This window comes from Vigna umbellata, chromosome 3 (genome assembly GCF_029865625.1).
Source record: "Vigna umbellata cultivar VRB3 chromosome 3, Vumbellata_1.0, whole genome shotgun sequence".
NCBI lineage: Eukaryota > Viridiplantae > Streptophyta > Magnoliopsida > Fabales > Fabaceae > Vigna > Vigna umbellata.
Window position 1 is genome coordinate 20426889 of NC_142167.1, and position 12160 is coordinate 20439048.

Sequence of the window (12160 nt, forward strand, 5' to 3'; positions counted from 1 at the left end):
ATACAAAATATAATTATATATGATGACGAATCTTATATCCAAGTTTGTTCAAATTACTCAAACGACTAAGAACGAAGTTGAAAATTTTAAAGTAATACAAAGTGTCCATGTTGCCTAGGACAGAGCCAACCCTACTGATGGTTATCAAGCATTTCGTACGGGTTACTATTTCGTAACTTAAAATGCTACAAAACGCCTATACAGTCTCCCTATATACACAATCTCAGTACGCAAAAGCCGAAACCCGATATAGAATAGAATTCGTGCTTATTTGTGTTTACGTTGAGATGTCTCCCACGTTCTTTAGCCAAAACAAAAAATATCGTTTTTCTACCTGTGTTGGAGTTTACACTATGGGTAATATAACGTAGCTAGAGGCTAGTAACTGATATTTATTTATTGTAAGAATGCCTTTTTCTGGGACAATCATACCAAACATCTTAGAATCATTGGTATTTTAGCACTATGATGCACCGAACAGGAGATCTAACGGAAAATGTCAAATCATAAAGCATAGTATTTGATATTTCTATTCCTTTTACCATCTTCCATACATGTATATAACTAGCTGCCAATAATTTTGACTTGGAAACAGAATGATGAAAAATTTAGGAGGGTAATTACTCAATATTCCTATTCTATTTACATGTTGAACAGCTAAAACGAGCTCCGCAAATCCCTTTACACCTTGAAAATGAGGCAATCCAATTCAACTGCCAGTAATCAAGGAATTCAGACGAATTAGATTATGAACAAATGACAACGAGCAAAACGGTAAGAGGCTCTTGGTTAAATTGCTTTAAAATATGATTGATCTGGTAATAATATAAAGAATCAATCGTAAGGTTTCACAATGGTAAACTCACCCAAACCATTCCCACCTTTGACGTGCGTGACCCAACTGAAGCCATTATTTGAGAAGCAAGGAGGAAAGTACACGCAACCAAAAAAATAATTAAGCCTCGAGATTAACCCTGGTTTGCCATATTAACATGCAGGGTCGGGTAGGTTAGTTCCGGAAGGTCATGATAAATCAAAGGATCCCTGGCCTTCATTGATTGCATAGAGTAGCTTCTTGTACATAATTTCCTGTTTTAAAATGGAAATCAAAGATTAGCACCAAGAGATGCTTTGACATGCACGGTCATAAAATCAACAATGCTTTGCAGTGTTCTACCTTGGTAGAATAAGGAGGAAGTTTCAGGTAATTTGCACACGTCATCACACTGGGCAAGTCATCATCTGCTAATTCTGAAGGCCCGTTCCCATTAGATGAAGCATTAGCTGCACTTGACGAAAGCTGCACCAAGACATGTAAATGTAATTACTTATTAGCATTGTATTTTGTATAGGCCCCCTCCCTGCTACGAGATTAAAGAGGAAAACTATACAAAGTAAATCTTCTGCTTATCATGTCATAACTATTCCGTCAAAGATTCCATAAACATCATGTTACTTAAGAAAGAGCTGCAAGTAACACTGGTAATGACCAGATTTCTAATAGCCCAAACAAAGGATCATCCCCACCTCACATAATAAAGACAATTCTAACATTCAAGATTTCGGATACAAAATAACATTAAGGCATAATTAATGAACTAGCAGACAGGTTGCAAGTTACCAAAACTTATTGTTGTATACCTTCCTCACAATTGTTAGTTTTGGATTTAGAACTGCCAGTCCACCAGGTGGAAGTCTAGGTGCACCAGTAACAAATTGACAGAAGGCTCGCTGCTGTTCTGGTGTGAATTCTCCCATGATTTCTAGTAACTGAAAATAGCATCATACAGAATGAGCTTAAAATATAACAAAGCCTATATTTTTTTCCAATAACACAATTGTCCAACAGGAACAAGAATCATACATTAACTATGGCTGGGCTCTTGGCAGTATAACCATGGTCAAATTTTATATGATCAGCAAGTGTCTCAGTCTGCAGAAAACAAAATAAATTTATGGCATATCCAAGGTAACAGTTCACATATTGTTGTAAGAAGCAGCAATACATTTAAGTAAAAAAAAAAAATACCTTCCACAATTCTCTACGGCCGCAAAGCAAATAATCCAGTTCTTGGGGAGTAAAAATTTGCAAAGATGAGATTTCAAAAACCTGAATTAACAAGAACAAGAGAGAAAGTGACAAATGTTTAGTTTTTCAACATAAGGATATGAATACAATATCCAACTAGTTTTTTCATGGTCCAACTATTGCTCAGCCTATCTCTCACACACAAGGACCTATCAGCTGATTTCACTTGTCAAATTTTTACACTGAATAACTTACTTATATATACGTTTATTTTCCTTTCTTGATATGAAAGGTAAGGGGGACATGATAAGTACCCAAGCACTTAGGGAACCCACTCTCTAAAGCTAACTATTAAGGGGAGAGAACTAAACACTCAATACACCATTGAACATCTCAGACTACTTCACTGAGGGGTCTTTGGCTCCATAATATCCAAGTTCCTATTATAGCTCTTTCCGAGAGCCAATGTTTCTCTCAGAGGCAAGTTACCCAATTCTCTTGTTGGTCAGAACCCCTCACCGGTTAAACCCCATTGTAGGTAGCCCTTTCCAAGATACTCACCATCAGTTCTAATATGATGAGATAAGTACCAAAGCACTCGGGAAACCCACCCTAAAAAATCTAGATATTAAGGGGGAGAACCAAGCACCATACTCTCCATCATCGCATACTACTGAATGTGAGACTTGGACACCCCATAATACCCAAATTCATATCACCCAAATTCATATCACGACACAAGGCAAGTAGCAAACTAAGTAAAAGGCTAGGAGAAAACAAAGGTAGTAATTTTCACTAGAGAAAAGTGCCCTATAGAATCTAAACATAAAAATCTAAAAAAGCTGAACTATTAATGTTCAATACCAAATTAAACACCAGTCAAATTTCCTTTCCAAACAAATTGTTTGGGAGAAACAAAAAAGGAAACGGAAAAAGAATGGACCCTGTATAATAAAAGACAACAATGAAATTGCAAAAAATTCTATTCACAGTTACAACAAATACATTACATACTGTTTAAGAACTTACACACAATCCTCAAACAAGAAGCATAGTCAAATTTAAAAGATATAATTAAAATCAACAATTATACCTGATTGAACCCTGCCCTAAATGCTTCCATCTGACGCAAGATTCCAGTCTTAACAGTTGCCTCGACCACCATGGATATGTACTCCTCTAGATTATTGATGTCAACCTGAAAGCTCAGAAAAAAATTCAAAGAAATTGTCATAAGAGAGAATCAGAACCAAACCGAAAAAAAAAAAGGAAAGAGAAAAAGACTGAATACATACAATTTCATCTCCAGGTTTCAAGATGTACTCTGGATAGCCAGGAAGAGTAGTGTCAAAGCAGAGATCTTCAATTTGAGCCCCACGAAATTGTAAATTACCAATTTTATCAGTATAGGAACCACCAAAAGATTCGATATATCGTTTTCGGCAAACAAGGGCATTTAACTCTTGTAAAGTTTTCCCAAGCTCAGCATCAATGAAAAGAATGTCATGCAAATCAAGATCCTGCAATATATCAAAGGCTAAATATATACAAACTACAAATCATCCTAAAGATCGAGAATACACATGAAATCAGACAACTGACAAGACATCAACATTCCATAACTTACTTGACCAAGAACAAGCTTATAAAATGCCGCTGAAAGTGGTAAATCCAATAGGCGTCCATCTTGGAGAGCTTTAGCCATTACACGACCTAATAGCCGGAAATATTCAATAACTCTAGAAAATGGGGTACCCTCAGATGCATCAGCATTTGCAGGCCATGGTCGAGGAAACAGCCCAAGAGCAGCCTGAACAAGTTCTCCATCTCCAGCAGAAGAGCCATCGCTACTTTTCATTTTCCTTTCATTTCCATCAATTTCCATTGAATATTTATCTGAAGAACCTGATCTCCACATTCGAAGTCCAACTCTTTGTAAGTCATGACTGAGAAGTGTGTAGAACTCCAAGGTGGGACCCAGACCAGTGCCAACTTCACCAAAATATTCTACTTCAAGTACTGCCTTTTGACTAGAATACAACTCCATCACTTTGGCAGCAGAATCCAAAATGCGGTTTCGAGATACACGAACCTTTTGCCGCTGCAATCTACCAACCCTGATCTCTCTTTCATTTGTTGATCCATGACCATCAGCACCCTGCTGCTGTTGAAGACGATACAGTGCACGAGATAACCCAAAGGCAGTTGAATAGAAGTACTGTCTCCGGGTCTCAAAAGGAAACAAGAAAGGGCATGCTTTAGTTAGCTGGTAACACCATGAAGGAAGACTCCCACTACATAAGGCAAGGGCATCTTGTATTTGCCTAGCTAATTTTGGAGTAAGTTTGCCGCTTATAAATTCCTCTGCAGGAACCCTAGCACCAATGCTAACACTTAGCTCATCTAAATCCAAAATCTTACCCTCTGCAAAGTAATCAGTAGCCACTTGGGCCCTCAATCGAGGGGCAAGTTGGTTCAAACCCTCTAGCACCCGCAATAGTGCTAATATATTGTATGTAGGATTAGATTTCTCCAATTCACAGGGCAATTCACCCTGCAAGATGCTATCTAATACAGATGTCTGATGTAGCTTGGCTTCAGAACCAGAATTTGATGCAGATCCAGATTTGCCAGATTTGGAAGCATTAGAGCTTGAACCTCCAGGGGTAGTCCTATCTGTTTGGTTCTCTGACCTCTGATAAGTTATAGTATAAATATCACCCCACAACCTGCTTCCATCACCGGATACATAGTCATTACTGCCAGCCAATCTCTCGTCATCATCTTCATCATGCACAAGCTGTCTTTGAATTGCCTGATATATAGTCAAATGCCTATTAAGCAGCTTCCCACCAGCGGTAAAGATCAACTTTGGAGGATCATTAGAACTACCAAATAATGGACGCCCTAGTCGATCTCTTCCCCCCCTTAAACCTCTGTTATTGGCAGATCCAAGTCCAGCCATGGCAGCAGCAGCAAATGACATTGCACCTCTTGAGCTTGATGTATAGCCACTCCTAAAATCAGTAGAGTCTGATCCCCTCACGGTACCAGTTTTGCTGCTAGAACCTGAAGCAGCATTAGTCTGGCCGTCAGTTGTCGCAGGAGCAACAGTACTTTCCTCGGCCAGATCACCCAATTTCACATCATGTACTTTGTCAGGAGAGCACACCAAAGGAAGAGAATCATCCCTCAGAACCTGCAACAAAAAAAATTAAAACAAACACAAAATATGTAAAAATCATAAATATATTATACAACTGAATTTAATTTTAACATTCAATCCAGATAAATGTCAGAGACATTATATGATTTGATATGGAAATATCTTATATAATATTTCCCATTATTATCCTGTGTACACAACACACAATTTCAAGCAATCCCTACAGTATAATATTTCCCATTATTATCGTCCGTGGACAAGGTCATATACTCAACAAAATGATAGAAAGAGAGCAGCATTTCATTTTGAAAATATTGCAAACAAGATAGAAGGACACCAGCACTGGTAGTAAAAACAAAGATGCATAGATTTTAACATATCAAAAGCAATGTTCAAAATGTAAAAAAAAAAAAAGGAATGATGACAGAAAGCAAAAAGTAACAGTAGCACAGTAACCACTCAACTCCAATGAGATACTTATGATTAAGAAAGGAAGATAATATTAGCAAAAGAAGAACAGTATATAACATACATCTTCATGGTCATCATCTTCATCATCAGAAATATCATCATCTTCAATCACCAATGCCTCATCAATCTCAACAGGAGATATATCCAAATCTTCATCCTGCAATGTTTTGGAAAATGTCAATAGAAGGGCAGAAAAATGAAAGGGGGGGAGGGGGATGGGTGGCAATAGACTAATGTTTTAGATACTTCAGGATACTTGAATTAGGTTCATGATTTAGACCAAAGCTTAGCATGCATGTAAACACTGTCATAACAAAATCAAAAAAAAAACAAAGAAAATATGACGTAAATAGGAAAACTATAAGCCCGCCCAAAAGTCATCCTAAAACATTTCCCCCTAAAAGGGGCACTGAACTGCACTTTGAAATTGACAAGCATAATGCCAGAAAAAAATAATCAAACTTAAACTGTATAAAGCATTTGATTTTAAATTATGAGAGGCACAATGCAACAAATCCTGACGTGTGCACTTTACGAAAAAAGGATGGGGATTAGCGTATATGAAGCACCCATTTGATCAGATCCCAAATACACCGTTACAAGAATGCTCCTTATGCAACATAATAAGTTATCCTCTCAATGCTAACTCTACCTCACTTTTTTAGTAACTACGATACTTAGGCAAGGAATCTTACAACAGCTTAATTTTAATGTACAACTGAACTGTTCGTAAAGAAATAAATGGTGCAAAATTAAAAAGAACAAATAGGCAGTTTTTCTCGTGTAAGAGATTATATCATAAATAATTATGATCCAAAGCTCTTTATAAAACTAAATGGCAGAGGTAAAACATTTTAAGGATCTACAGAAAATAAATATAGTGTCCAAAGTTACATATAGCAGAAAAATTTCAATGTCTTTCAATCCAATATGGCACCTTTGCATCTTATATAGGCACTTTTAAGTATTCTCCTTACATTTCACATTATAAGCCAAAATAAGGACAACTAAAACCTAGTCAGGTCATACATATCATAAGGAACGGGAGAGAAAAAAAAAGGAAAAACATCTAATAAAAACATAATAATTGTAAGTTATAAATTGACAGATAAAAAAAATTGAAGCATTCCAAACTCTTACCTAGGATTTCACAGTATATAATATAACACCATTTCATAAAGTAACAAATATAATATATAACACTGAATCACACACAAACATCAATACACGAGCTGTCCCAGAGACAAGTCTCTATAACATACAAATACAGCAATACAGTTGCTATATCAGAGACAAAAGTCTCCAATCACATACAAAGTCAGCAATACACTTGATGTCCCATAGAAAGAAATCTCCAACAGAAAGTATTCTCTATCCACAAACTAAAAGTGACTTCACATTGCCAAATTACAAAACATATTACCAGATGTATACTCTTAAATTCCTAGTAAAAAACTACCAGCAGTTATTTTCTACGCATGACTACCATCCTACAGTTTCTAACACAGTATTGTTCTCTAAAAGTGTTATTTGAGTTATAATACAGAACTGATTTCTAAAGCAGTTAATTTTTACAAATAACTAACCCTAACTTAGTTTCCATCCGTATACCTCAGAAGTAGAGTCACCATTTACAGGCTTTGCTTGAGCATCTTTATCAAGAGCTGCTCTTCTGCGAGTAGCATTCCTGGTCTGAGGTCCTCTTGACTCCTCTTGCGCAGGCTTTAATACAGCTTTTCCCTTACTCTTAGAAGAGCTAGTGCTTTTATCTTGAACTACTTGCTTTCTAGATGTGTCACCTATATTAACAGATGATCTGGATCTAGTAGAATGACGACGGGTAGCGGAAGGAGTGGATACACCAGCTCCTGGAGTTGATTCAGAATGACCAGCAGGTACAGTGGACTTCTGACCAGATTCACTTCGTTGGATACGAGACCAAAGAAATTCTTCAATGGCTGCTAAACTTGCTAATGGGTCAACCAATACAACATTTGATGAATAATCCTTAAGTGACTTTTCACCCTGGGCTCGACAAAGCCGCAACTTGAAGGGATGAGATAATGCACTTAGTCCAGAGGAGAGGCGTGTACTCCCACTAGATGACCTGGATGAATGACTCAGCACAACAGGGAAACGTTCCAATGAGGACAAGGCATTTTGAAGCTTTTGAACCAAAACGGTCATAGGAGGCACAGTCCCAACTTCAGTTGAGGGAGGTAGTGCAACAGCTATAAATAACTTAAACCTTGTAAGTGCTTGCTGGCGAAGGTGTGGTAAGCAGGTTTCTAAGGATTTCTCTTTAGAGAAGTACCCACAGGAAAAATAATTCAACAAAGCTGCAACAACACCACTGCCAATAAATTCAAATGTAGATACACCATCACCTTTGCCAAGTTCCTTTAGCATGTCAGCTATGACCCCAATTAAATACTCTTCTAGAACAAATCCAGAAGATTTAGATTTCCCCTTTCCACTGGTCCTTTCTTCATTCGCATCTGTATTTAGCTTCATGCAAAGATTTTTCAGATTCAAAAGATCATCAGTAATACCCACTTCAGACGCCCCAGCATCCGAAGGAAAGTACTTATCTTTAAAAGCCTTTGCGGCTGCACTAACAGACATGCGAATACTGGAATTTACTGTTGGAATATCCACAGAACTTGGAGGTGAGCCGACATTCACTGAAACAGGAGCCTTCAAATCATCCAAAGGATTACCATCAGGATTGGAGCTTCCACTGCGTCGCCGATAACGCCTAGAGCGAGATGATGCTCCAGATATAGAATCGTTATCCTTTTCAGCAGAAGATGCCTGAGTAGAGATATTGGTTGAATTTGTGGGTAAAATAAGTTGGTCCACTGCATGCACAACACCTTCTCTGATGAACATCTTGGAGAATGTCCCAGGAAGCTTTTCCATAAGAATTTCAGCAATTTTCAAGGCAGGAATCAACACATGTGGATCTTTCCATGCTAAGACCCCAGCTAAGAAACTAATCAAATAGAAAATGCATAAATTCTTTGAACCCACAAAATCAGTTAGGATATTAAGTAATATCAACACCATTAAAGGTCTACATACCTTGATATATTGGTCACACTCAACAAAGACTGGATCATCTCCGCTGTGCTGAAATACATCAATTTTCCAATGACAGAAAGACATTTGTGCCGAACAGGACCATTGACACTAGAACCATATATCTGAATTAAAGGCAAGCCAATACGATCAATTAAACCAAAAACAAATAAGGAAGCAATGGAGCAATTTATCTCAACTAGTTTTTAATTTAAGAAATCTATGAAGCAAAATATAAGCAATTGATCAATTCAAAAAATGTCAACCTGTATTAAAACTGGTAGAAGATCCATAGCAAATTGCTTAAGAAGTTCAGGCTGGTCATTTAATAGTTTCTCACGGGCTGATATCTCAGTAACATTTCCATTTGAATCTTCTTGTTTTCCAGAGCTACCAGCGGGAGACTTCCTTATAATGGGCCCTTTCATAAACATGTTGGAGATGATAGGGAGAGAAATTGTTCCTTGTGGCAATGGGGGAAGAAGCTCATTTGCCAGGTTTACAATCTCAAATATCTATATATTGGAACAGATAATTAGAATAATCTCTTCTCTTCAGAAATGGAACAGAACTGGAAATATCAAGGCTCTAAATAATGGTGCATTGAGGTCAGGTCAGAGTCTGATAAATGAACCCTTACGATATAAAACTAAACGTGAATGACCAAAAAAGGAAGAGTTCTGAAGTTAAACCATACCTGCTCCGGGGGCCTACTTAATGCAGGAGAAACAGAGGCATTAGAAGAAACTCCAGAACCAGATAGAATATCTTTAAGAATACCACTAATTCCGAGTAGTAGTAAAGTTTTAGCTCCAAGAGGCGATCCACTCGCACAAGTTGAAAGAAGTCGGATTAAACCCTGCATATACCCAAGTCAAGGACCAACAACTACAGGCAAAATGCATGAGACTTGAAGCACAAATTACACTTACCGTATATGTCGGTGTGCTGAGAGAAGCCTGACCACCTCCAGAACTGCTGTTAGAGATGAGGGAGGCAGCTTGTGTTACCAGTCCATGGTTGCACAATTCATCTAATTTGTCAGGTGATGACGCAAACGCTTCAGCTATTCGAGTCAAACAAACAGAGGCATGCTCTAGAACCTACAAAAATTGGCAATGCATAAGGTGAAAGTACAGACAAATAATTTATAATATAGAATATAATTATCAAAATTTCCCACCTATCGAGGTAAACTTCCTTAAAAGGAAAATTTATGGACGAAAAATGCAAAAATACAGATTCCATTACGTGACAAGACTGAAAACGAAACATGACCATACCTTGGCATCATGGTAATGAAGAAGGTTTGTGAGAAGAGGAACAGCTTCCATCACAAAATCAGACGCATCTGAAGGAAGTTTCTTGCACATATTTGCAGCAGTAGACAATGCAACCCGCTGAAACGAAGAATAATGTCAACTTACACATGCCACTTAAAGAACCAGTGGCCAAATGAACTATGACTGTCCAAAAGAACAAAACTATAATCATACACTAAATGTAAGTCCTTCACTGACAATTTACCTGAACTCCTGTAGAAAAGAAGTCCAAATAAGAAAGCACGGCCATAAGAGCACCTGCTCGTAGGCAGGCAGTGGGATGCTCCTGAGATATCTTCTTCAGAGCTTGAAGGGACTGTTCATGCCATCAAACAAAGTAATCAAATTGTAAGAATTTCCATTTCAAAATGCTGTCACCGATAAAAAAACGAAAATTTCTTCTCCAACTGAAAATATGACCCTGGGAGACTATAATCTATAATTTTAAAAGCAATTAGGCAGCACCAGATTCAACATTGAAGCATAATAATATTTGTTTTACAAGTTTTAAACACCGATTTTCATTAGTCCCACAATAGGCATGAACTAAAGAACAACCTGCTCAGCCAAGTCCATGTATTCTATGGTGAGCAACCTCGCACAGAAAATTGAAACTGCACCATAATGAACAACCGCAGCACAAGATGAAGGTAGCACGTCGCAGAGATGGGTTAATGCTCTTGCAGCAAGAAGCATGATGTCGGGATTGTTCTCGTGATTCAACAAACCCACAAGCACAGGAACAAACGAATCAACTGAGAATGTACTAAGCGATTCTTCAGTCCCAATTGAAAGCATTTCACAGAGTTGCGTCAGCGCTTCAACCTGCCGCCCTTCTTCGCCCTCCGCTCGCAACCCAAAAAGGATCTTTTTCAGCCTCCCGTTCTGGTGAGAGGAAGATGCAGAACCCATGGCAGAAGATGGGAGCAGATCATCCAACCCAGCACCAAGCTTCCGAAGCAGCCCCTGAAGTGCACTACTCGCAGAGGTCAAATTTTGATGCAAAATCCCCACACCACCTTCACTGTCATTATCATCATCTTCTGCACCACCATCCATGTTCAATGCCAGCCCTCTGTCAGCATCTCTGTCCCTAATCCTAACATCGTGTTCTTTTTCCTTACCCTTGTCGGAGTTGTCCTTGCTGCGGCGATCACGTCGGGAACCAGATGATTCATTGGCAGAGTCCATGGGAGGAGGATTCTTCGGAGGTAAGGGTTGTTCCTTAGTTCTTGATGCACGGGAGCGAGTGTTAACAGAAGAAAGAGATGCGGTGGTGGTTGCGGCGGCGGAAGCAGAGGAAGAAGAAGAGAGACGCGCACGCTTGCTGGAACGGGTAGTGGGACCAGAGGAAGGGGATGAAGGGGCAGCTGAGGAAGCCTCCGCCCGCTTCCGGCTCCGTGTTTCCATACAAAATCCACCCAACCCGCAGTCTATCAACTCGCTCGCCACCGAGCGTCAATCACGCTTTCATCCGCCCAATAATCCCTACCATGGATCGAATCTTTGTCGGTAGAACGAATCTTCCACAAATTGAAACCCTAGAAACTGCAGATGAGGGGATTCGCGGTTTTCAAACAAGGCGTGGAGTGAGATTTCGGAGGAGTGTAATCAACGGAAACAAAGATTTTGAGGTAATGACGAAAGAGGGTTGTTGCCGGAAACCCTAAGCCAGGCAAATGGGTAAGAGAGGAAGAAAGAAAAAGAAATGGAAGAATAAAGGGACAGAATAAAATGACGCTTTTATATGTAACTTTCTTTGCCTTTTTTAATATTTAAATAAAATTTTATTTGATGGTGGTCACTTTCCTTCGTCCAACCGAACTGAACTAGCCACGCTCCTCGGTGGCACTGTCACAGCGTGGCGCGTACACTTCCACCTCCCACGACGTCGTTTTAGCCAACGCCACCACACCAGCCACCCGAGAGTATGTACTATTTTATATTTTTCATTGGTTGCACCACAAAATTTACATAAATATAATGAAAAAAAATATTACGCATATTTGTAAATCAAAATATCAAAATATGGCGTACAATTTAAAAAAAAAAGTGTAAGATTTTAAACATTTTTAGAACTCATGCAGATAA

General features: G+C 38.7%; 1 protein-coding gene across 2 annotated transcripts; it reads right to left on the bottom strand.

Moving 5' to 3' along the window:
• Window positions 1-487: 487 nt before the first annotated feature.
• On the bottom strand, window positions 488-11785 carry KAK (HECT ubiquitin protein ligase family protein KAK). Of its 2 annotated transcripts, none has more exons than XM_047317102.2 (18): window positions 10628-11785; window positions 10275-10385; window positions 10031-10147; window positions 9680-9850; window positions 9445-9606; window positions 9014-9262; window positions 8751-8872; window positions 7278-8661; window positions 5728-5823; window positions 3657-5228; window positions 3325-3549; window positions 3123-3227; window positions 2030-2110; window positions 1865-1933; window positions 1642-1770; window positions 1178-1300; window positions 882-1089; window positions 488-713 (listed from the first exon to the last, which is right to left on the bottom strand). In XM_047317102.2, the coding sequence occupies exons 1-17, from the start codon at window positions 11477-11479 to the stop codon at window positions 1024-1026; spliced, it is 5634 nt and encodes a 1877-aa protein (XP_047173058.2). In that variant the 5' UTR covers window positions 11480-11785; the 3' UTR covers window positions 488-713; window positions 882-1023. The 2 variants fall into 2 exon arrangements, with proteins under 2 accessions (XP_047173058.2, XP_047173056.2); XM_047317100.2 differs by having other exon boundaries at window positions 867-1089.
• Between the last annotated feature and the right edge of the window lie 375 nt (window positions 11786-12160).